The sequence below is a fragment of the Cervus elaphus genome, chromosome 8 (assembly GCF_910594005.1).
Source record: "Cervus elaphus chromosome 8, mCerEla1.1, whole genome shotgun sequence".
Classification (NCBI taxonomy): domain Eukaryota; kingdom Metazoa; phylum Chordata; class Mammalia; order Artiodactyla; family Cervidae; genus Cervus; species Cervus elaphus.
The window spans coordinates 48565870-48592836 of NC_057822.1; the positions used below are offsets into that span (position 1 = coordinate 48565870).

The window sequence follows — 26967 nt, forward strand, 5'->3', positions numbered from 1 at the left end:
CACCACAGGAGCTATATTCAACATTCTGTCATAAACCGTAGTTTGGAAAAGAATAGGAAAAAGAATACATGTATGTAAAACGGAATCACTTTACTGTGTGGCAGAAATTAACATTATAAATCAACTATACTTCAATAAAAATTTTTAAAAATTACAGTCACTAAAGACTGAAATGGCAAACACAAACCTAACATAAGGAAGTGTGAGAAAAAAAACGAGCATGGTGTTTACACAGGGATGCTGTATGCTGGCCCTGTGACTGGTACTTTACTCACAATATCACACTTGAGTCTCAGTCTGGCAAGATACACATGACCCTCCTTGTGTTCTACCCAGCCAAGGTTTCTTAAACACCTATTACGTACGGGCACTATGCTAGGCCAGGGAGCACAGCGATAAGTAACTATTCTTACACTGTAAGAGCAGGAAAGCAGAGGCATGAAACAGGTCAGTTTCTAACTTAGAAGTGACAGTAACTGTTTTAATGAGCATGCACAGTAGGCTCTGGGAACCCTCAGGGGAGTTCCACAGCGAAGATCCCCTTGGCACTGAGGGCCACGGAGGTTAAGAACCTGTCCAGGTCACACAGTAAATGAAGCCATGGGTTAAAACTGGATCTGAATTTAAATCTATGGTGTGGCTTATAAGACACACCCTCATATGCACATCTCCAAAATAAGAGGTTATGCTAGAGGGTAGTTTTTATTGAGGATTAAGTGTTAATTTTTAAAGAACAAAAATATACTGCCAGCAATGAATGGCAATAGGTTTAACGATATTGCTCAGATTAAAAAAAAAAAAAAAGTCATAAAATCTCAACCTCTTTCCTCAAGACTCATTACAGCCAAATGCAACACTTCCAGGCAGGCCTGGTTAGCGATTATGCGGAGACATGTAAGCTGGAATTGAGGTATGGGTAATTACTGCGAGACCTTAATCAAGAGGTGTGGTGAGCAGGCAAGAATCAACACTGACCAAGTGACCTGCAAGATCTGTCAAAGTCACTAAAAGGATAAGGCCACAGGTCTGCTCCCTGGCAGTCCAGGCATGAAAGCCATGCACACTGAGAGACAAACCTGGTGGGTAGATACGCCCAGCTGAGGTCTGCCCAAAAGCAAAGGACAAGGACAAATCTTTAATTTTGAGGGAGGGAGGGCTGGGCCTGAGATAATACCAGGATTTAGAGCTAATGCACCCTGTTGCTCTGAAAGGAACTTAACAGGCTTTTTCCAGGGATAGCTGAGATACTAAGAATTCAATAAAAGTTAAAAATGTGCTACATGTTTTACATGTATTAACTCACTTAATCTCAACAACCTCCTAATAATAGTATTATCCCCATTTTGACAGATAAAGAAACTCACGTTCAGAAAGGTTAAGGATCACACCCAAGGTCACAGCCAAAATTGAAACACAAATAGTCTGGCTCCAGAGGCATGAAAACTAACAGGATTTAGATTTAGTTTCTGTAATTTTTCATAGTTGAAGTAATGAGCAGCTTATGACAGAGCTTGGAGGAATTTAGCTCAGATTAAGACAGACTTCACACCTTCTTTGGAATTCTGAAAGCTGAATTACATACTATAAAAGAAACAGATAATCCTTAAGTATTCAAAAGCACACAGAAAACTTACTAGCTGTTAGTAAACAGAACAATCTCTTTAAGTCTCCTTCACCTGGAGATGTTGTAAGACTTATGTTTATTTGTAATGACTTCCCTGGTAGCTCAGATGGTGAAGGGTCTGCCTGCAATGCGGGAACCCGGGTTCAATCCCTGGGTGGGGATCTTCCCCAGGGAGAGTCCAGAGGACAGAAGAACCTGGCGGGCTACAGTCCATGGGGTCACAAAGAGTCAAACACAACCAGTGACTTCACTTTCACTTTCCTTTTCATTTATTTGCAATGTAATAACCTTGTCAAACAGCTTTAAGAAATCTAACTTACTACTGATTTCCCAACAGAACTGTCGGGGGGAAGAATACAAGTTTCTTTCTCACAATTTATGGAAAAGAAATTATTTTAAAATGTTAGAAACACTGGTACTTTTCATCATTACAGATCATCTGTGTAGGCAGGTGTTTAACAGCTGCTTTCAATCCTCGTTCTCCTAAATCTATTGCCTGAATACTGCAGGGCTCTCTGACATACTTGGCCTGCTAAGTTATTCAGGACATGTGATAATATCATCAAAACACAAACAAATGAAGAAACCCATCCCCTAATTATCCTGATTTGTAAAAAACTCTTTAGTTATTAATTCCTACTTTAGACTGACCTTTTTATACCCACCCAATGGTAATCAGAAGATGCTTGCTCAAGTTCTAGGGAAGCAATCTTATCTGTCAGTTGCTTATTCTTTTCCTCTAGAGTCTGCACGTTGCAGGTTAATGCATTTATGTCTACCTTTGAAAAACAAAGGGAGAAAAGAAATCTATGCAGATCCAAAAATGATATCTTGTCTTTAAAATGACATTTTTAACCATAAAATAAATGGTATCTTATGAACACGTTCCCCTGCTTTTCTAGTTGTCTTTAGCAGGTGGGTTATAACAAACTGCATAGTGTGCATTTACCAGAAGTCCTTCTTATTTAAATATTGACTTGTGTACTTATTTAAATATTAACTCAAGCATATAAATACAGATGTAAAAATAAATCCTCCAAAAAATATTAGCAAAATGAACCCAGCAATACACACAAGGATAATAAATCAGGACTAAGTGAAGTTTATCCTGGTAATACAAAGCATGTTCAACATTCAAAATTAATTAGTATAATTCACACCAATAGACTGTAGAAGAAAATTCATATAACCATCTTAACATATAAAGGAAAAGCATTTCACAAAATTCTTATTAATTTATGATAAAAACCTAGTAACCCAGAAACAAAAGGGAATCATCTCTACCTGATAAAGTATACCTATAAAAAACCTACAGCTAATACCAGTATTGGTGGAAGACTGAATGTTTTCCCCTAAGACCTGGAAAAAGGCAAGGACATTTGCTCTTGCCATTTCTATTCAACATCAAACAGGAGGGCTTAGTTGGTGCAATCAGGTAAGAAAAAGTAACAAAAGACATGGAAATGGGGAGAAATAAAACTGTCTCTACTTACGACAGACACGAGTTTCTATACTCCAAAAAGATCTATAAAAAAGGTGCCTGAGTAAGAGTTTCAGTAAGGTTGAAGGTCACAAGGTCAAATCAACTGCATTTCTATATATTAGAAAAGAAACTGGAAATTCTCTATTTCTTTAAGGTTCCATTTATAACATCAAAATCCATGAAATTTTTAGGTAAAAATCTAAAAAAATCCAATATTTGACATGCTGAAAATTACAGAATACTGACAAGATAAATCAAAAACCTAAATAAAATGGAGAGATATATTGTGTTCCTGTCTGAGAAGATTCAATATTGCTAAGATTTCAATTCTATCTCAGTTTAAACCGTGTCGGGTAATATTACCAGTGTCCATCCTTTCGTGGGGTCTGGATTGTGAGGCTATAAAAATCACCCTACAAAAAATATTAAGGGGCAGTCTTCAAGATGAAATAAAAGGGCATTACATGATAACTGGAATCTACACAAAGAAATAAAGGGTACCAGCAAATGTAGCAATATATAGGTACAACATACAGCTATTTTTGCTTGTAACTCTGTTACCTATAAATAAAAAATATACAGTAAAAGAAAGATTAAGGGAGTTAAAACAGTTCACAAAAATATCTAATACAAAGGAAGGCAGTAATGGAGAAACAGAGGAACAATAAAGTATATAAACCATTAAAAAAATAGCAGAGTGGCAGATGTAAATCCTACCTTATGGGTAATTATGTTAAATATAAACAGATTAAACACTCCAACGACAAAACAGAGCTAGGCAGAATGAATTTTTTAAAAAAACCAACTATCTTCTGTTCATAAGAGACACACTTTAGATCCAAAGACACAAATGGGTTGGAAATAAAAGGATGGAAAAAGATATACAGTGTAAATAGTAACCTGAGAAGAAATGGTGTGGCTACACCAACATTAGACAAAGTAGATGTTAAAACAAAAATCTGTGAGGTGAAGGACATTATACATTTAAAAAGGGACCGATCCATTAAGAAGATAACATTGATAAATTAATACACATCTAACAGAGCCCCAGTGAAGCAAAAACAATAAAGCAAAAATTGACAGAACTGAAAGGAGAAATAACAATTCAACAGTAACAAAGACCTCAATAATAGAACAGTTAGAAGATCAATGAAAAAACAATTGATGACTTCAACACTATAAAGGAACTGAACCTAACAGATCTTTATAACTCCTCCAAACAACAGAACACATTTTCGCCAAGTCTGTATGATGCATTCTCTACAATATACCAACATGTTACAACTATAAAAAAAGCTCAATATATTTGAAAGGACTGAAATTACACAAAGTATGTTTTTCAACCATAATGAAATAAAATTAAATCAATAAAAGAAGGAAATTTGTGGGAAATGGGAAATTTCTCACATATGGGAAATTCAACAACATATTTTTGAATAACCAACTGGTAAATGAGAAAATTACAAAGGAAATTGAAGAATATTTTGAGATAAATGAAAATGAAAACTTGATAAACAAAATGTATGGTATGCAGTTAAATTGGTGCTTAGAGGGATATTTTTAGCTGTATAAACATATTTTAAAAAGGAAAAATATCTCAAATCAATAATCTAACACCATACACAAAAATTAACTTGAAGTGAGTTAAAGACCTAAATATAAGATCAGATACTGTAAAACTCTTAGAGAAAAACAAAGGCAGAATACTATTTGACATAAATAGCAGCAATATCTTTTTCAATCCATCTTCTAGAATGAAAGTGAAAAGTGAAAGTGAGGTTGCTCAGTCGTGTCCCACTCTTTTCGACTCCATGGACTGTAGCCTACCAGGCTCCTCTGCCCATGGGATTTTCCAGGCAAGAATACTGGAGTGGGTTGCCATTTCCTTCTCCAGGAGATCTTCCCGACCCAGGGTTTGAAGCCGGGTCTCACGCATTGTAGGCAGAGACTTTACTGTCTGAGCCACCAAGGAAGTCTAGAGTAATTGAAACTAAAGTAATTATCCTCCAAGTAAAATAAATTAAAAAAACAAAAATATACAAATGGGACCTAATTTAACTCAAAAACTTTTGCATAGCAAAGGAAACCATAAACAGAAAGAAAAGAACTCAGAGAATGGGAGAAAATATTTGCAAACAATGCAACTAACAAGAGATTAGTGCTCAAAATTTACAAATAGCTCACGTGGCTCAATATCAAAAGAGCAATCTAATAAAAAAATGAGCAGAAAACCTAAACAGACATTTCTTCAAAGAACACATTCAGATGGCTAAAAGGCACAGGAAAAAATGCTCAACATGGCTAATTACTAGAGAAATGCAAATCAAAATACGAGATTATCATCTCATACCAGTCAGAACGACCATCATCAACAGTCTAAACAATAAATGCTGGAAAGACTGTGGAGGAAAGGGGACCCTCCCACACTACTGGTATTAATGTAAGTTGGTACAGCCACTGTGAGGAATATCAGTTCAGTTCAGTTGTTCAGTCGTGTCTGACTTACTCTTTGTGACCCCATGGACTGCAGCACGCCATGCCTCCCTGTCCATCACCAACTCCTGGAGTTTACTCATGGCCATAGAGTCGGTGATGCCATCCAACCATCTCGTCCTCTGTTGTCCCCTTCTCCTCCCGCCTTCAATATTTCCCAGCATCAGGGTCTTTTCTAATGAGTCAGCTCTTCACATCAGGTGGCCAAAGTACTGGAGTTTCAGCTTTAACATCAGTCCTTCCAATGAATATTCAGCACTGATTTCCCCCAGGATGGACTGGTTGGATCTCCTTGCAGTCCAAGGGACTCTCAAGAGTCTTCTCCAACACCACAGTTCAAAAGCATCAATTCTTCAGTGCTCAGCTTTCTTTACAGTCCATCTCTCACATTCATACATGACTACTGGAAAAACCATAGTCTTGACTAGACAGACCTTTGTCGGCAAAATAATGTCTCTGCTTTTTAATATGCTGTCTAGGTTGTCTAGGTTGAAAAGTTCCTCATAGCTTTTCTTCCAAGGAGTAAGTGTTTTAATTTCATGGCTGCAATCACCATCTGCAGTGATTTTGGAGCCCAAAAAAATAAAGTCAGCCACTGTTTCCCCATCTATTTGCCATGAAGTGGTGGGACTGGATACCATGATCTTTGTTATCTGAATGTTGAGTTTTAAGCCAACTTTTTCACTCTCCTCTTTCACTTTCATCAAGAGGCTCTTTAGTTCTTCTTCACTTTCTGCCATAAGGGTGGTGTCATCTGCATATCTGAGGTTATTGATATTTCTCCCAGCAATCTTGATTCCAGCTTGTGCTTCATCCAGCCCAGCACTTCTCATGATGTACTCTGCATAGAAGTCAATAAGCAGGGTGACAATATACAGCCTTGATGTACTCCTTTTCCTATTTGGAACCAGTCAGTTGTTCCATGTCCAGTTCTAACTTTGCTTCCTGACCTGCATACAGATTTCTCAAGAGGCAGGTCAGGTGTTCTGTATTCCCATCTCTTGAAGAATTTTCCACAGTTTATTGTGATCCACACAATCAAAGGCTTTGGCATAGGCAATAAAGCAGAAACAGATGTTTTTCTGGAAATCTCTTGCTTTTTTGATGATCCAGTGGATGTTGGCAATTTGAAGTTCCTTAAAAATGTACAAATAGAACTACCGTATGATACAGCAATCCCACTCCTGGGCATATATCCAGACAAAACCATAGTACGAAAAGATATGTGCATTAATCATAAAAGCCAAAAGGAAGAAATAATGCAAATATCCATCAACGGATAAACAAACTGTGGTATCACACACAATATTACTCAGCCATAAAAAGGAATTAAGTACTGATACATGCAGAAACATGGATGAACCTCAAAAACTATTATTGTAGGTGAAAGTAGTCAGATACAAAAGATGACATATTGTATGATTATATTCATATGAAACATTCATAGAAGTTAAATCCATAGAGACAGAATGCAGACTGGTGGTTGTAAGGGGCAGGGGAAGGAGGGAGTGAGGAGTGCCTGGGGTGTGGAGTTTCCTTTTGGGGTGATGCAATGTTTTGAAACTAGACAGATGTGGTAGTTGTAGAATACACAACTACTAGTTGTGGATGTACTAAATGCCACTGCTCATTTTTAATGATTTTATACTATGGTCACTTTTAAACAGATGAATTTTTCAAATAAACAGAAACACAATGAGATATTTCACACCTACTAGGATGGGTATAATTTTTTTAAAGTGGACAAAAGTTTAGGTGAGGATGTAGATAGTGAAATCTTCCTACAATGCTAGTGGGGTTCTAAGATAGTGCAGCAACCTTATTTGTAAAACAGTTTGGCAATTTCTCCAAATGACAGTTATCACATGGCCCAGTAGTTTTATTCCTATATAACTGAAAACATATGCTCACAAAAACAATTGTACACAAATATTCATAGCGTTATTCTTAATAGCCAAAAAGTGAAAAAAGTCTAAGCGTCTATCAACTGATAAATGGATAATAGAAGTGTGGTATATTTATGTAAAATTATTCAGTCATAAAAAAATGAAATATATATACATTATATATACTACCAAATGGACAAACTTTGAAATCATCATGCTAAGAAGCCAAACCAAAAAGCCATATATTGTTTGATATGACATGTCCAGAACAGACAAACTCATTGTTGTATAAAGTAAAATGGACTTCTCAGATGGCTGAGCGGTAAAGAATCTGCCTGCCAACTCAGGAGAAGCAGGAGATGTGGGTTTGATCTCTAGTTCAGAAAGATCCCCTGGAGGAGGAAATGGGCAAAACTCCCTGCACAGAGGAACCCGGCAGGCTGCAGTCCACGGGGCTGCAGAGGGTCAGACACGCCTGAGCACCTGACCACGTGCAGGCACACGGACAGGAGCGGCCGGGGCGGCGGGGTGAGCAGAGAGGCTCCTCACGGGCGCTGGGTGCTTCCTCAGCTGATAAAAAGGTTCTGGAATAGGAGAGTGGGGGGTTTTGTGCAAGCTGTGAATATACTAAGAAACTGCTAAATCGTGTACTTCAAGAAGGTGAACTTATGGCATATTAATCATATCTCAATAATAAAGCTTACTAGAGCAATCAGATGATTCACCTAAAAATAAATGAATCTTGGATTATATCTTGCATGATGCATAAAAATTAACTCAAAGTGGATCAAAGACTTAATATCGTACCTAAAACCAAAAAACTTCCAGAGGAAAACAAAGAAGAAAGTCTACACGATCTTAGATTAGGCAAAAACTTCTTAGATATGACACAGAAAGTATTCTCCATAAAATTTGAAAAATAAACTGGACTGAAAATATAAAACTTCTGCTCTTTAAGAGATCATAAAAAGGCATGAAATAGAAGAAAAAATATATAGAGCACATACAAAGTTTATTTATGTGCAAACAGTAATAACTTACATAAGAACTAATGAGACTTTTTAAAGCTCTGAAAAATCAGTAAGAAATCTACTGAATTAAAAATGGTTAAAAGATCTGAAGAGACTCTTTAAGTTGTTGATGGCAAATAGGCACATGAAAGGACACTCAACATTACTAGTCACTGGAGAAAAGCAAATTACAGCACAATGATGTATCCCTACTCACCAAATGGAATGGCTGAAAACTAAAAAAAGTGACAATACCAAGTGCTAGTGAGAATGCAGAGGAACTGGAACTCATTACCAGCAGGAATGGAAAATGGCACACATCCTCTGGAAAACAGTTGGAATGTGTATTTATTGCAGGATCTAGAAGCCCAACTCCTGATATATATCAAGAGAAAAATATTATGTTCACATATCAATATTTATACAGGCTACTTTCATAACTGCCGAAATCTGAAACAGCCCAAATATTCTTCAGTTGGCAAATGGGTAAAGAAACTGTGATAAACCTGTGATATAATGGAACATAAACTACTGATACACACCTGTATGAATCTCAAATGTTTTATGCTAAATAAAAGAAGCCAGACTTAAAATGCCATATATTGTATGATTCTATTTATATGATATTCTGGAAAAGATGTAACTACAGGGATAAAGAAAGAGATCAGTGGTTGCTAGGGGATGGTGATGGAGGAAGAGGTTGATTCCTAGAGGGCGCAAGGGAACTTTCTGGGGTGACAGTATAGTAGGAACGCTCTATACACCTTTGACTGTTGTGGCGGTTAAATGACTGTCAAAGCTCACAGAATTTACACACACACACAAAGGGTGAATTTCACTCTGTAAATTATAACTCAATAAGCCTAACTTAAGAAAGCATACCATTACAATGAACACACATCTAAAAAATATCAAGTTAGACCAAAAAACAGAACTCTGTAGAAGCACTGTCATTTGGCTTAATAGAAGCTTTCTAATGAGCAAGCACTCCTTCATGGATCACTGCCTTGTCATGGTGAAGGGGCTTGTACAGTTCAATTAAGCTATGAGCCATGTTGTGTAGGGCCACCCAGGATGGACAGGTCATAGTGGTGAGTGACAGGATATGATCCCCTGGAGGAGGGAATGGCAAATCACTCCAGTACATTAGCTGTGAGAATCCCATGAACTATATAAAAAGGCAAAAAGATATGACACCAAAAGATGAGACCCCCAGGTTGGAAGGTGTCCAATATGCTACTGGGGAAGAGCAGAAGACAACTACTAATAGCTCCAGGAAAAATGAAGCAGTTGGGCCAAGGCAGAAATGACAATCAGCTGTGGGTGTGTCTGGTGATAAAAGTAAAATCTGATGCCATAAAGAACAGTATTGCACAGAAATCTGGAATGCTAGATCCATGAATCAGGGTAAATTGGACATGGTCAAGCCAAAGGATTGGCAAGAGTAAACACTGACATCTTAGGAATCAGTGAACTAAAATGGACAGGAACAGGTGAATTTAAGCTGATCAGTGAGGCCTAGAAGATCTCCTAGAACTAACACCAAAAAAAGATGTCAGTTCAGTTCAGTTCATCGTCAGTTCAGTTTAGTCATTTCCGACTCTTTGTGACCCCATGGACTGCAGCATGCCAGGCCTCCCTGTCTGTTAACAACACCCGGAGCTTGCTCAAACTCATGTGCATGGAGTCCGTAAGGCCATCCAACCATCTCATCCTCTGTCATCCCCTTCTTCTACCTTCAATCTTTTCCAGCATCAGGGTCTTTTCTAATGAGTAAGTTCTTCGCATGAGGTGGCCAAAGTACTGGAGTTTCAGCTTCAGCATCAGTCCTTCCAATGAATATTCAGGACTGATTTCTTTTAGGATTTGACTGGTTGGATCTCCTTGCCGTCCAAGGAACTCTCAAGAGTCTTCTCCAACACCAAAGTTCAAAAGCATCAATTCCTCACCTCAGCTTTCTTTATGGTCCAACTCTCACATCCATACATGACCACTGGAAAAATCATAGCCTTGACTAGATGGACCTTTGCTGGCAATGTAATGTCTCTGCTTTTTAATATGCTGTCTACGTTGGCCATAGCTTTTCTTCCGAGGAGCAAGTGTCTTTTAATTTCATGGCTGCAGTCACCATCTGCAGTGATTTTGGAGCCCCCCAAAATAAAGTCATCCACTGTTTCCCCATCTATTTGCCATGGAGTGATGGGACCACATGCCATGATCTTCGTTTTCTGAATGTTGAGTTTTAAGCCAACTTTTTCACTCTCCTCTTTCACTTTCATCAAGAGGCTCTTTAATTCTTTGCTTTCTGCCACAAGGGTGGTGTCATCTGCATATCTGAGGTTATTGATACTGACAATCTTGATTCCAGCTTGTGTTTCATCTAGGCTAGCATTTTGCATGATGCACCCTGCATGTAAGTTATATAAGCAGGGTGACAATATACAGCCTTGAAGTACTCCTTTCCCAATTTGGAACCAGTCTGTTGTTCCATGTCCAGTTCTAACTGTTGCTTCTTGACCTTCACACAGATTTCTCAGGAGGCAGATCAGGTGGCCTGGCATTCCCATCTCTTGAAGAATTTTCCACAGTTAGTTGTGATCCACACAGTCAAAGGCTTTGGCATAGTCAATAAAGCAGAAGTGGATGTTTTTCTGGAACTCTCTTGCTTTTTTGATGATCCAACAGATGTTGGCAATCTGATGTCCGGCGCCTCTGCCTTTTCTAAATGCAGTTTGAACATCTGGAAGTTCACGGTTCACATACTGTTAAAGCAGGGCTTGGAGAATTTTGAGCATTACTTTGCTAGTGTGTGAGATGAGTGCAATTGTGCGGGAGTTTGAACATTCTTTGGCATTGCCTTTCTCTGGGATTCATCATGGGAATTGGAATGCAAAAGTCAAGATATACCTGGAGTAACAGGCAAGTTTGGCCTTGGAATATAAAAGGAAGCAGGAAAAAAGCTAATAGTATTCTGCCAAGAGAATGTACTGGCCATAGGAAGCACCCTTTTTCAACACCATAAGAGACAAGTTTACACATGGACATCATCAAATAGTCAATTCCAGAATCAGATTGATTACATTCTTTGTAGCCAAAGATGGAGCTGAAGTAGTATACAGTGAGCAAAAAGAAGACCTGGAGCTGACTGTGGCTCTGATGATCAGCTCCTCATTGCAAAATTCAGGCTTAAACTAAAGAAAGCAGGGAAAGCCACCAGACCAGCCAGGACTGACTTCAATCAAATCTCTTATGAATATACAGCAGAGGTGATGAATACGTTCAGAGGATTAGATCCAGTAAACAGAGTGCCTGAAGAACCATGGACAGAGGGTCCGAAATAGTGTACAGGAGGCAGCGAACAAAACCATCCCAAGGAAAAAAATGCAAAAAGGCCAAGTGGTTGTCTGAGGAGGATTTGGCATAATGCAGCATGTGGCGCAAACTCTCTTGGAGGAAGTCGCCATTAGCTCCACCATAGAACCACCGAGCAGATGACCCACAAAATGCAGAACAATTATGCCAAAGAAATTCTTGCACTGTTAAGAAAGTTCTAGGACCCACAACACATTTCCCAACCTGGGGATCCAACAAAGGGACTGAGAACCCCTGGGAAATTTGACTTTGGTGGCCAGTGGGAGACTGAACCAGACTTGCCTGTGAGGGTCCAGGAAGTCTTTGGTGGAGGTCCACTTTGGCCTGAGGGCAAATAACAGGGAAGGAACACAGCCACGCCCATCAACAGAAAATTGGATTAAAGATTTACTGAGCATGATCCCACTTATCAGAACAAGACCCACTTTCCCCCACAGTCAGTCTCTACCATGGGGAAACTTCCATAAGCTTCTTACCCTTATTCATCAGAGAGCAGACAGAATGAAAACCACTATCACAGAAAACTAACGAAACTTAAATTGAAGAAAGTGCAGAAAACCACCACACCATTCAGGTATGACCTAAATTAAATCCCTTATGATTATACAGTGGAAGTGAGTAATAAATTTAAGGGACTAGATCTGATAGACAGAGAGCCTGAAGAACTATAGACGGAGGTTCATGACACTGTATAGGAGACAGGGAGGAAGACCATCCCCAAGAAAAAGAAACACGAAAAAGCAGAATGGCTGTCTGAGGAGGCCTTACAAATAGCTGTGACAGGAAAAGAAGCAAAAAGCAAAGGAGAAAAGGAAAGATATACCCATTTGAATGCAAAATTCCAAAGAATAGCAAGGAGAGATAAGAAAGCCTTCCTCAGTGATCAATGCTAAGAAATAGAGGAAAATAATAGAAAAGGAAAGACTAGAGATCTCTTCAAGAAAATTAGAGATTCCAAGGGAACACTTCATGCAAAGATGGGCTCAATAAAGAACAGAAATGGTATGGACCTAACAGAAGCAGAAGATATTAAGAAGAGGTGGCAAGAATACACAGAACTGTACAAAAAAGATCGTCATGACCCAGATAATCATGATGGTGTGATCACTCACCTAGAGCCAGACATCCTGAAATGCAAATTCAAGTGGGTTTTAGGAAGCATCATTACAAACAAAGGTAGTGGAGGTGATGGAATTCCAGCTGAGCTACTTCAAATCCTAAAAGATGATGCTGTCAAAGTGTTGCACTCAATATGCCAGCAACTTTGGAAAACTCAGCAGTGGCCACGGAACTGGAAAAGGTCAGTTTTCATTCCAATCTCAAAGAAAGGCAATACCAAACAATGCTCAAACTACCGCACAATTGCACTCATCTCATATGCTAGCAATGTAATGCTCAAAATTCTCCAAGCCAAGCTTCAGCAATACATGAACGGTGACCTTCCAGATGTTCAAGCTGGATTTCGAAAAGGCAGAGGAACCAGAGATCAAATTGCCAACATCTGCTGGATCATCAAAAAAGCAAGAGAGTTCCAGGAAAACATCTATTTCTGCTTTACTGCCTATGCCAATGCCTTTGACTGCATGGATCACAACAAACCGTGGAAAATTCTTCAAGAGATGGAAATATCACACCACCTGACCTGCCTCTTGAGAAACCTGTATACAGGTCAGGAAGCAACAGTTAGAACTGAACAAGGAACAACTGACTGGTTCCAAATAGGAAAAGGAGTACGTCAAGGCTTTATATTGTCACCCTGCTTATTTAACTTATATGCAGAGTGCATCATGAAAAGTGCTGGGCTGGATGAAGCACAAGCTGGAATCAAGATTGCTGGGAGAAATATCAATAACCTCAGATATGCAGATGACACCACCCTTATGGCAGAAAGTGAAGAACTAAAGGGCCTCTTGATCAAAGTGAAAGAGGAGAGTGAAAAAGTTGGCTTAAAGCTCAACATTCAGAAAACTAAGGTCATGGCATCCGGTCCCATCGCTTCATGGCAAATAGATAGGGAAACAGTGGAAACAGTGGATGACTTTATTTTTCTGGGCTCCAAAATCACTGAAGATGGTGACTGCAGCCATGAAATTTAAAGACACTTACTTCTTAGAAGGAAAGTTATGACCAATCTAGACAGCATATTAAAAAGCAGAGACATTATTTTACCAACAAAGGTCCGTCTAGTCAAGGCTATGATTTTTCCAGTGGTCATGTATGGATGTGAGCAATGGACTGTAAAGAAAGCTGAGCACCGAAGAATTGATACTTCTGAACTGTGGTGTTGGAGAAGACTCTTGAGAGTCCCTTGGACTGCAAGGAGATCCAACCAGTTCATCCTAAAGGAGATCAGTCCTGGGTGTTCATTGGAAGGACTGATGTTGAAGCTGAAACTCCACTACTTCGGCCACCTGATGCGAAGAGCTGACTCATTTGAAAAGCCCCTGATGCTGGGAAAGACTGAGGGCAGGTGGAGAAGGGGACAACAGAGGATAAGATGGTTGGAGGGCATCACCAACTCAATGGACATGGGTTTGAGTAGACTCCAGGAGTTGGTGATGGACAGGGAGGCCTGGCGTGCTGCAGTCCATGGGGCTGCTAAGCGTTGGACATAACTGAGCAATTAAACTGAACTGAACCAAGCTGATCACTTAGACCACAGCCTTGTCTAACTCAATGAAACTATGAGCCATGCCATGGAGGGCCACCCAAGACAGACATGGTGGAGAGTTTGACAAAATGTGGTCCATTAGAGAAGGGAATGGCAAACTACTTCAGTATTCTTGCCTTGAGAATCCCATGAACAGTATGAAAAGGCAAAAAGATAGGACACTGAAAGAGGAACTCCCCAGGTTGGTAGGTGCCCAATATGCTACTGGAGATCAGTGGAGAAATAACTCCAGAAAGAAGGAAGAGAAGAAGACAAAGTGAAAACAATGCCCAGCTGTGGATGTGACGGGTGATGGAAGTAAAGTCTGATGCTGTGAAGAACAATACTGCATAGGAACCTGGAATGTTAGGTCCACGAATCAAGGTAAATTGGAAGTGGTTAAACAGGAGATGGTAAGAGTGAACATCAACATTCTAGGAATCGGTGAACTAAAATGGATCCAAATGGCGAATTTAATTCAATGACCATTATATCTACTACTGTGGGCAAGAATCCCTTAGAAGAAATGGAGTAGCCATCATAGTCAACAAAAGAGTCCAAAATGCAGTACTTGGATGCAATCTCAAAAATGACAGAATGATCTCTGTTCGTTTCCAAGGAAAGCCATTCAATATCACAGTAATCCCAGTTGATGCCTCAAGCACCAATGCCGAGAAGCTGAACGGTTCTATGAAGACCTACAAGACCTTCTAGAACTAACACTAAAAAAAGATGTTATTTTCATCATAGGGGACTGGAATGCAAAAGTAGGAAGCCAAGAGATACCTGGAGTAATAGGTGAATTTGGCCTTGGAGTACAGAATGAAGCAGGGCAAAGGCTAATAGAGCTTTGCCATGAGAACGGATTGGTATACAAACACCCTCTTCCAACAATGCAAGAGAAGACTCTACACATGCACATCACCAGATGATCAATACCAAAATCAGATTGATTATATTATTTGCAGCCAAAGATGGAGAAGCTCTATACAGTCAGCAAAAACAAGACAGGAGCTGACTGTGACTCTGATCATGAACTCATTGGCAAATTCAGACTTAAATTGAACAAAGTAGAGAAAACCATTGGACCATTCAGATATGACCTAAATCAAATCCATTATGATTATACAGTGGAAGTGACAAACAGATTCAAAGGATTAGATCTGATAGGCAGAGTACTTGAGGAATTATGGACGGAGGTTTGTGATATTGTACAGAAAGCAGTGATCAAGACCATCCCCAAGAAAAAGAAGGGCAAGAAGGCAAAATGGTTGTCTGAGGAGACCTTACAAATAGCTGAGAAAAGAAGAGAAATGAAAGGCAAAGGAGAAAAGGAAAGATATACCCATCTGAATGCAGAGTTTCAAAGAACAGCAAGGAGAGATAAGAAAGCCTTCCTCAGTGACCAATGCAAAGAAATAGAGGAAAACAATAGAATGGGAAAGCCCAGAGATATCTTCAAGAACATTAGAGATACCAAGGGAACATTTTATGCAAAAATGGGCACAATTAAGGATAGAAATGGTATGGACCTAACAGAAGCAGAAGATATTAAGAAGAGGTGGCAAGAATACACAGAAGAACTGTACAAAAAAGATCTTCACGACCCAGATAATCACAATGGTGTGATCACTCACCTAGAGCCACACATCCTGGAATGTGAAGTCAAGTGAACCTTAAGAAGTATCACTGCGAACAAAGCTAGTGGAGGTGATGGAATTCCAGTTGAGCTATTTCAAATCCTAAAAGATGATGCTGTGAAAGTGCTGCACTCAATATGTTAGCAACTTTGGAAAACTCAGCAGTGGCAATAGGACTGCAAAAGGTCAACTGTCATCCTAATTTCCAAGAAGGGCAATATTAAAGAGTGTTCACACCACTGGACAACTGCACTCATCTCCCATGTTAGTAAGGTTATTCTCCAAATCATTCATGTAAGACTTCAGCATTATGGGAACTGAGAACTTCCAGGTGTTAAAGTTGGGCTTAGAAAAGGCAGAGGAACCAGAGATCAAACTGCTGAATCATCGAGAAAGCAAGGAAATTTCAGAAAAACATCTAGTTCTGTTTCACTGAATACGCTAAAGCCTTTGACTGTGTGAATCATAACAAACTGTGGAAAACTCTTAATGAGATGGAAATACCAGACCTTCTTACCGGTCTCCTGAGAAACCTGTAAGTGGGCCAAGAAGCAACAGCTAGAACCCTATATGGAACAACTGACTTGTTCAGGATTGAGAAATGAATACAACAAGGCTATTTATTGTCACCCTGTCTATTTAACTTATACACAGAGCACATCATATATAAGTTATGACAGGCTGGATGAGTTACAAGCTGGAATCAAGATTGCCAGGAGAAATATCAACAACCTCAGATATGTAGATGATACCACTCTAATGACAGAAAGTGAAGGAAAACTAATGAGCCTCTTGATTAGGAAGAAGGAGGAGAGTGAAAAAGCTGGCTTAAAAGTCAACATTAAAAAAACTAAGATCATGGCATCCAGTCCCATCACTTCATGGCAAACAGAAGGGGAAAAGGTGGAAGCAGTGACAGATTTCCTCTTTTGCAGTTCTAAAATCACTGTGGATGGTGAAAGCACCCATGAAATCAGAAGGCCACTGCTTCTTGGCAGGAAAGCTATGACAAACCTAGACAGTGTGTTAAAAAGCAAAGACATCACTTTGCCAACAAAGGTCCATATAGGGAAGGCTATGATCTTTCCAGTAGTCACATAGGCTTGCAAGAGCTGGGCCATAAAGAAGGCAGTGCTGATGGTTCAGTCGCTAAGTCTTGAGGCCCCATGGGCTATAGCCTTCCTCTGTGCGTGGGATTCTCCGTGCAAGAATACTGGGGTGGGCTGCCATTTCCTTCTCCAGGGGATCTTCCTGACCCAGGAATCAAACCTGGGTCTCCTGCACTGCAGGCAGATTCTTTACCAACTGAGCTATGAGGGAAGTCCAAAAGAGGGCAGAGTGCCAAAGAATTGATGCTTTTGAACCGTGGTGCTGGAAAAGACCCTTGAAGAGTCCGTTTGGACATCAAGGAGATCAAACCAGTCAATTTTAAAGGAAATTAACCCTGAATACTCTTTGGAAGGACTGATGCTGAAGCTCTAATACTTTGGCCACCTGATGCCAACAGCTGACTCCTTGGAAAATACCCTAATACTTGGAAAGAGTGAAGGAAGAAGGAGAATAGGACAACAGAGGATGAGATGGTTGGATGGCATCACCGATTCAATGGACATGAACTTGGGCAATCTCCAGGAGATGGTGAGGGACAGGGAAGCCTGGCGTGCTGCAGTCCATGGAGTTGCAAAGGGTTGGACACAACTTGCTGGGGAACAACAGCAAACAAGCAAGTATAGTATCTTTCAGTCCCATGAACATATACTCAGTCTACATTAGGACAAATGAAATCAGACAAGCAAAATAATAATGCTATGTTGTAATCATAAATAGCCATTTACCATAGCCACAAAATATTCACTAGCATTTTAAAGCAAAAAGTATTAATGAATTAATAGTATCCACCAATTTTCCAAATTTTAAAAAGCATATTGAGGCCACATTGATACCAGCAAAATCCTAGCCACAGGAAGTCAGCTTTATTTAAAGGTCTTTTAGGGGGATTGTTTTTGAATCACTGGACGTGAGTGAGTAAACCACAGAAGGTACTGCCAGCTTGGTGAACTGTCTCGGAGCTCCCATACAGAATTTAGCTTTTTTTCTCTCTGTAGTTCTTAAACTAAAAGTTCACATAGAAGGGTCTTCCCTGGTGGCTCAGTGGTCAAGAATCCACCTGCCAATGTGGGAGACGCAGGTTCAATCTCCAGTCTGTGAAGATCCCACATGCTGCAGAGCAACTACGCCCGTGTTCCCCAACTACTGAACCTGTGCCCTAGGGCCCGGGGGCTACGCCGACCAAAGCCCGTGTGCCTGGAGCCTGTGCCCTAGGGCCCGGGGGCTACCCCGACCAAAGCCCGTGTGCCTGGAGCCTGTGCTCTGCGGGGGAGAAGCCACTGCAGTGGGAAGCCCGCGCGCCCAACGAGGGAGCAGCCGCCACTCAGCCGCAGCTAGAGAAAAGCCTGCATGGCAGCCGAGACCCAGCATGGCCCGAGAGAAATACAGTGATTTTCTAAAGAGGTTCACATATGTGGTGGGTGGTACGGATGCTATTTGGTTGAGCCAGAAGCCGAGCAGTCAAGCCTTGATGGCTCTCTCTGACACCCGTTGCTGGTTTTACTGAGCACAGCGGCCTAATAGTCCTTGGTGTCCCAGATATACTACAGATGACAACGATACATAATCCTTACTCTCTTAAATTCTGAAATGCAAACAGCAATGTTTTGTTTTTTTTTTTTTTTTGAAATGCAAACAGCAATGTTTTAAAGTTGTTTTTTTCGTTTTTGCTCTATTTCGATAAGGACTGTATTCGTTTCTCTGGCCATTCTATCTTTATAGAACCTAGAAAGGGGTATCTCACAAAAATGCAAGAACTAATAAGAAGCCTAAATTAGCCTTATTTATTTTTTTTTAAAAAGCACTGTCAGCAATCATCCCTCTGCTTCCCACAGGCCCATGAGCTCACACTTGGGAGTCTTTCTAGCTAAACTGTTTGGTGAACACTAGGGTCAGAGGCAGTGATGACTCACTGGCAAACACAAGACGCTCAACAAACAAACCTCTCCCAGAAGCAGCCTTATGCTGAAGTGACTGAAGTGCTCTGAGGGCATCCAGCTTCGCAGCTTCTCTACTCCACTACATTTTGCTATTCAGCAATATAACCTGTCTCCTCACTAAGATAAGCTGATACAGCAGGCAACAATACAGAAGGAAATAAAATATAATGACACAAAAAGAAAGAAAACGTGGAATACCTTGCTTTTAGATAATTCTTTTTCCAAGTTGCATTTTTCCTCTGCTACTTCTTTCTCTGTTTTATTAACCTGCCCAAGAAGGGGGGAAAAAAAGGAGACCAGTCTTTTAAAAACAGTTGACAGGCTCTACTATAGCAGACACACCCTGCATGTGAGTTAATACCTACACTGCAGAGATAGCACATCCTCTCAGAAAAGGGGCCACTCAGGGAGTCTCTGAAGCAGGAGACTTCACAAACAGCCCTGAAATTAGAAAGACACGTCTGCATGTCAGACTGCTAGTTCCTTCCCAACTAGGAAGACAGGGCTGTTTTCCCTTACACTGTTTCTGCTACACTGTCCCACTCCCACTGGGGAAAATGGATTTTTAAAATCTGACCCCTTAACTAACATGAGGATGTGTGAATGGTTAGTTAACGTTCACTAATGCTATGTAAGGGTATACTATTTGGCACAGACTACTCACATGGCTAAAAGACATAGATTACCCACCCAAAGACTTCTTTCATGGGTAACTCAGACAAACTCCATCCGGGTTGTATTTCTTTTCTTGTCTTTTGCACTTAAAATACAATTTTAAAAGAAGATCACCACCCACAACCAGGAGGTAACAAATCTGCCTCCACCTACCTCTTTCTGAAGTCTGTCTTTCTCCTCCTGTAGAGACTTCTTCTCTTGCACTGACGCTTCCAGGTCAGCTCGCAATCTTGCAATAGTGGATTCCAGCAGCTCTTTCTGGACGGTTGCCCTCTTCTCAGCCTCTTCTGCTTTCTGGATACACTGGTTATGCTCAAGGATTAAATGGTCCCTGCAGAAAGAGAACAAGGAGATATGAAAGCTGAATGAGAGCTCTTCTTTATGACTAATGTTCTTATGGAATGTATCTCCTGCCTGAGAGCAATTACTAAAATGTTCTAACAAAATTAGTTCCGTGAGGGCAGTGTCTTTATTTTTGTGGCTGGCCCAGCAAATGCAGAATCAGAACATTTGCATTAAGATACGAAATACAAGTGCAAAAGCGAAAAATACAAAAGTTGCCTACAATTTACTTACAGGTGCACTTGGAGTTGTGTTTTTTCATTCTGCACAGTCTGTAGCTCACTTGTGATACTGGCATGGGCTGCATCCAGCAGTAAGTTTTGTTCTTGAAATGTCTGTGTCATCATTTTCTGTTCCTCCTGTTAGAAGTAATATTAAAAGCTGAGATGCCAGAAGTCATTTGATAGGATATCATTCTAAATAACTAATCAAAGATACTGATACTTACAAAAGTAAAATTTAATTTATATAAATAAAACCTCTTTTTGAAAGAATTTATCTTAATGTCCAGTTTTCTCTTTGTCCCTACCCTGACCTGACCACAATTTTATCACTTTACAGCTCTTCTTGCCAACAATCAAGGTGCATCATTTACCCAGCTTGCTGAAAAATTTATACAACTCCTAACATGAACAAATTTTTGGATATAGAACTATATTAGGTATATTTTGGTAATTTAAAATTTCAACATGGTACTATACTTTAAAAAGTAAGACAATATCAATGTATATAAAGTAAAAAAAGTCTTCCACCTCTAACTCCTCCACACCTCTTCCAAATAATTCCACTCTCCAGGGACAATGATGTTTCACAGTTTAGTGTAAATTCTTTTGAGAGTATCTGAAACTGTGCTCAGATACTGTGAGAGCAGAAGTCTGTAACTGTTTTTGCACAATTAATTTTTCTCTGGCTCACCATTTTTATGCATACTCCCTCTATCCACAATTTATAAAGCTTTTATAAATAGAGTACATGCTAATAATTACTTTTATAAACATACTTTAAAATACATTGTTTTGAACAATATTGATTACAAGGCAAACCCTCACACCTTCTACTTGATAAAATGGGATCTCACCTGTGTCATATTCCAAGGTTTCAAAATGTTTATGAAACTGTTATGTATCTAAGTCACATTATTCAATCTACTAAGTGGTAAATTTCATGAAAGTAGGGATTTGTCTTGTTCACTACCATAATTCTATCCAGATCTAGTATCATAACAATACTTACATGGGGTAAACACACAATGTTTGAAATAATGAAAAATATTTATTGAGAATCTGTTAGATGCAAGATACGCTCAGCACTACGGGTAATAAAGACATATAAGACAGTGTCCTAGGAAGAACACAATGCAGTACAGGAAACGAGTCACACACGTAAAGTACTACTACAGAATGCAGCATAAAAGGCGACATAACATAAATTATTAAACACCAAGTCTGGAGTCAAACCTAGATTTATATCTGCTTCATCCCGTTCTAGCTGGGTGATTTTGGACAAGTTGATTAACTTTTCTAAACTTTTTTATTATCTGTAAAATAAGGATGACAAATATCCCTTTATATAACAGCTGCTAGGATTAAAGGAGGTAATATATGTAATCCTTAGCACAATGCTTGGTATATACATATGCTGGAAAAAAAAAAAAGAGAGAAAGCGAGAAAACCTTGTGATTATAGTCTGCTTAGGGTCCTAGGAGTAAAAATTGAAAGACAAAACTGATCTTTTTTGATTGGAGTGATCAAGCTTCTGTATTACAATGAGTCTTAAAGAATAAGCAGAACTTCCAGTTCAAAATGGCAAAGTAGGAGGACATGCACTCATCTACTCCTGCGAGAGCACCAAAATAGCAACTAGCTGTTGAACAACCATCTATAGGAGAATGCTGGAACCCACCAAAACAAGATACCCCATGTCCAAAGACAAAGAAGAAGCCACAGCGAGACGGTAGGAGGGGGCAATCACGATAAAAATCAAATCCCATACTCACCAGGTGGGCGACCATAAACTGGAGAACAATAATATCAAAGAAGTTCTCCCACTGTTGTGAAGGTTCTGAACCCCACATCAGGGTTCCCAGCCTGGAGATCTGACAAAGGGATTAGGAATCCCCAGGGAATCTGACCTTGAAGGCCAGTGGGATTTGATTACAGGACCTTCACAGGACTGGGGGGAAACAGAGACTCCAGTCTTGGAGGGCACAAACAAAATTGTACATACACCAAGACCCAGAGGAAAGGAGCAGTGACCCCACAGGAGACTGAACCAAAACTACCTGCTAGTGTTGGAGGGTCTCCTGTGGAGGCGTGGGCTGGCAGGAGCTCACTGCAGGGACAGAGTCACTGGAAGCAGCAGTCCTGGAAGGTCCCCCTTGGAGGTCACCGTTAATCCTACTATAGACCCTTAGACACCAGGGCTGGGTTGCCTCAAGCCAAACTACAACCCCAGCCATCAGAAGATAACTGGATTAAAACTTTACTGAGCAGACACATTTCTCACAAAACATGGTCCGCTAGAGAAGGGAACGGCAAGCCACTTCAGTATTCTTGCCTTGAGAACTCCATGAACAGTATGATAGCACACTGAAAGATGAACTCCCCAGGTCAGTAGGTGCCCAATATGCTACTGGAGATCAGTGGAGAAATAACTACAGGAAGAATGACAAGACGATGACAAAGCAAAAAGAAGGCCCACTTGCAGATGTGACTGGTTATGGAGGTAAAGTCTGATGCTATAAAGAGCACTATTGCATAGGAACCTGGAATGCTAGGTCCATGAATCAAGGTAAATTGAAAGTGGTCAAACAGGAGATGGCAAGACTGACATTTGACATTTTAGAAATCAGCAAACTAAAATGGACTGGAATGAGAGAATTTAACTCAGATGACCATTACACTACTACTGTGGGCAAGAATCCCTTAGAAGAAATGGAGTAGCCCTCATAGTCAACAAAAGAGTCTGAAATGCAGTACTTGGATGCAATCTCAAAAACGACTGAATGATCTCTGTGCGTTTCCAAGGAAAGCCATTCAATATCACAGTAATCCAAGTTGATGTCCCAACCAGTAGTGCTGAAGAAGCTGAACAGTTCTATGAAGACCTACAAGACCTTCTAGAACTAACACCAAAAAAAGATGTCCTTTTCGTTATAGGGGACTGGAAAGCAAAAGTAGGAACTCAAGAAACACCTGGAATAACAGGCAAATTTGGCCTTGGAGTAAGGAATGAAGCAGGGCAAAGGCTAATAGAGCTTTGCCACAAGAACACACTGGTCATAGCAAACACCCTCATTCAACAACACAAGAGAAGACTCTACCTATGGACATCACCAGATGGTCAATATTGAAATCAGACTGATTATATTCTCTGCAGCCAAAGATGGAGAAGCTCTATACAGTCAGCAAAAACAAGATGGGAAGCTGACTGTGGCTCAGATTATGAACTCCTTATTGCACAATTCAAACTTAATTGAAGAAAGTAGGGAGAACCTCTAGACCATTCAGGTATGAGCTATATCAAATCCCTTATGATTATACAGTGGAAGTGACAAACAGATTCAAGAATTAATTAGATCCGACAGACATAGTGACTGAAGAACTATGGATGGAGGTTCATGACATTGTAAAGGAGGCAGTGATCAAGAACATCCCCAAGAAAAAGAAATGCAAAAAGGCAAAATGGTTGTCTAAGGAGGCCTCACAAATAGCTGAGAAAAGAAAAGAAAAGCGAAAGGCAAAGAAGAAAAGGAAAGATACTCCCATTTGAATGCAGAGTTCCAAAGAATAGCAAGGAGAGATAAGAAAGCCTTCCTCAGTGATCAATGCAAAGAAATAGAGGAAAACAATAGAATGGAAAGACCAGAGATCTCTTCAAGAAAATCAGAGACACCAAGGGAACATTTCATGTAAAGATGGGCACAATTAAGGACAGAAATGGTATGGAACTAACAGAAGCAGCAGATATTAAGAAGAGATGGCAAGAATACACAGAAGAACTATACAAAAAAGATCTTCATTACCCAGATAATCACAATGGTGTGATCACTCACCTAGAGCCAGAAATCCTGGAATGCAAATTCAAGTGGGTCTTAGGAAGCATCACTATGAGTAAAGCTAGTGGAGGTGATGGAATTCCAGTTGAGCTACTTCAAATCCTAAAAGATGATGCTGTGAAAGTGCTGCACTCAATATGCCAGCAAATTTGGAAAACTCAGCAGTGGCCACAGGACTGGAAAAGGTCAGTTTTCATTCCAATCCCAAAGAAAGGCAATGCCAAAGAATGTTCAAACTACCGCACAATTGCACTCATCTCACACGCTAGTAAAGTAATGCTCAAAACCCTCCAAACCAGAATTCAACAGTATGTGAACCATGAACTTACAGATGTTCAAGCTGGATTTCGAAAAGGCAGAGGAACCAGAGATCAGATTTCCAGCATCCATTGGATCATAGAAAAGGCAAGAGAGTTCCAGGAAAACATCTACCTCTGCCTTTATTGACTACATCAAAGCCTTTGACTGTGTGGATCACAAAAAACTGTGGAAAATTCTTCAAGAGATGGGAATACCAGACCACCTGACCTGCCTCCTGAGAAATCCGTGTGAAGATCAAGAAGCAACAGTTAGAACCAGACATGGAACAACAGACTGGTTCCAAGTGGGAAAGGAGTATGTCAAGGCTATATATTGTCACCCTGCTTATTTAACTTATATGCAGAGTACATCATGAGAAACGCTGGGCTGGGAGAAGCACAAGCTGGAATCAAGATTACCGGGAGAAATATCAATAACCTCAGATATGAAGATGACACCACCCTTATGGCAGAAAGTGAAGAACTAAAGAGCCTCTTGATCAAAGTGAAAGAGGAGAGTGGAAAAATATGGCTTAAAACTCAACATTCAGAAAACTAAGATCTTCGCATATGGTCCCATGACTTCATGGCAAATACATGTGGAAACAGTGAGTTTATTTTGGGGGGCTCCAAAATCAGTGCAGATGGTGACTGCAGCCATGAAATTAAAAGATGCTTGCTCCTTGGAAGAAAAGTTATGATCAACCTAGATAGCATAATAAAAAGCAGAGACATTACACTGCCGACAAAGGTCCATCTAGTCAAAGCTATGGTTTTTCCAGTGGTCATGTATGGATGTGAGAGTTGGACTATACAGAAAGCCGAGCGCCGGAAAAATTGATGCTTTTGAACTGTGGTGTTGGAGAAGACTCTTGAGAGCCCCTTGGACTGCAAGGAGATCCAACCAGTCCATCCTAAAGGAAATCAGTCCTGAATATTTATTGGAAGGACTGATGCTGAAGCTGAAACTCCAATAGTTTGGCCACCTCATGCGAAGAACTGACTCATTGGAAAAGACCCTGATGCTGGGAAAGATTGAAGGTGGGAGGAGAAGGGGACAACAGAGGATGAGATGGTTGGATGGCATCACTGACTCAACGGACATGAGTTTGAACAAGCTCTAGGAGTTGGTGATGGACAGGGAAGCCTGGCGTGCTGGATGGGGTCACAAAGAGTTGGACATGACCGAACGACTGAATTGAACTCAGCATGGCCCCGTTCACCAGATCAAGACATAGTCCCTCCTATCATCAAGCTTAACAAGTCTCTTAGCCTCCTCCATCAGAGGGTAGATTAAAGAAGGAAGAAGAACCACAAGCCCACATCAGCTAGAACAAACGTCGTATTACAGAAAGTTAATCAGGATTAACTGATTTAACTAAAAAAGCAGGAAGTTACATTCCAGATGAAGGGACAAGATAAAATGGCAGAAAAACAACCAAATAAAACGGAGTTAGGCAACCTTCCAGAAAAAGAATTGAGAACAATGATAGTGACGATGATCCAGGATATCAGGAAAACAATGGAGAAGATGCAAGAAATGTTTAGTAAAGACCTAAAAGAACTAAAGAACAGACAGACAGAGATGAAAACACACTTGAAGGAATCAATAGCAGAGTAACAGGCAGAAGAATGGATAAATGACTTGGAGGATAGAACAGTGGAAATCAGTGCTGCAGAACAGAATATAGAAAAAAGAATGAAAGAAAAAACGAAGACAGCCTAAGAGGCCTCTGGGACAACATTAAATGCACCAACAGAGAGAGAAAGAACGTGAGAAAATATCTGAAGCAATAATAGCTGAAATTTTCCCTAACACAAGAAAGGAAATAGTCAATCAAGTCCAGGAAGCACAGAGAGTCCCCATCAGGATAAACGCAGGGAGGAACATACCACGACACATAGTAATCAAACTGATAAAAATTTAAGACAAAGATAAAATATTAGAAACAACAAGGGAAGAACGACAAATAACATACACGGGAACTCCCATCAGATTATCAGCTGATTTCTCAACAGAAACTCTATAAGCCAGAAGGGAATGCCACAATATATTTAAAGTCATGAAAGGGAAGAACCTACAGCCAAGAATACTCCACCCAGCAAGACTCTCAGATTTGATGGAGAAACCAGAAGTTTTCCAGACAAGCAAAAGTTAAGAGAATTCAGTGCAACCAAACTAGCTTTACAACACATGCTAAAGGGACTTCTCCAGGCAGGAAACACAAGAGAAGGAAAAGATCTACAGAAAGTAAACCCCAAACAAGTGAGAAAGTGGTAAGAGGATCATACATATCCATAATTACCTTCAATGTAAATGGATTAAATGCACTAACCAAAGGACACTGGGTGGAAGAAAACATGTGCATATAACTCTGCTTGACTCCCC

At 40.1% G+C, this 26967-nt stretch overlaps 1 protein-coding gene across 4 annotated transcripts in view; it reads right to left on the reverse strand.

Moving 5' to 3' along the window:
- Nucleotides 1-26967, reverse strand: part of CCDC150 (coiled-coil domain containing 150) — a 97345-nt gene that overhangs the window by 41937 nt on the left and 28441 nt on the right. For all 4 annotated transcript variants that reach the window (XM_043910512.1, XM_043910509.1, XM_043910508.1 and 1 more), the window contains 4 exons: nucleotides 20457-20581; nucleotides 20034-20211; nucleotides 19404-19472; nucleotides 2290-2403 (listed from right to left, as the gene is read on the reverse strand). In XM_043910512.1, coding sequence (XP_043766447.1) covers nucleotides 2290-2403; nucleotides 19404-19472; nucleotides 20034-20211; nucleotides 20457-20581 — 486 coding nt within the window. The remainder of the gene's footprint in view (nucleotides 1-2289; nucleotides 2404-19403; nucleotides 19473-20033; nucleotides 20212-20456; nucleotides 20582-26967) is intronic.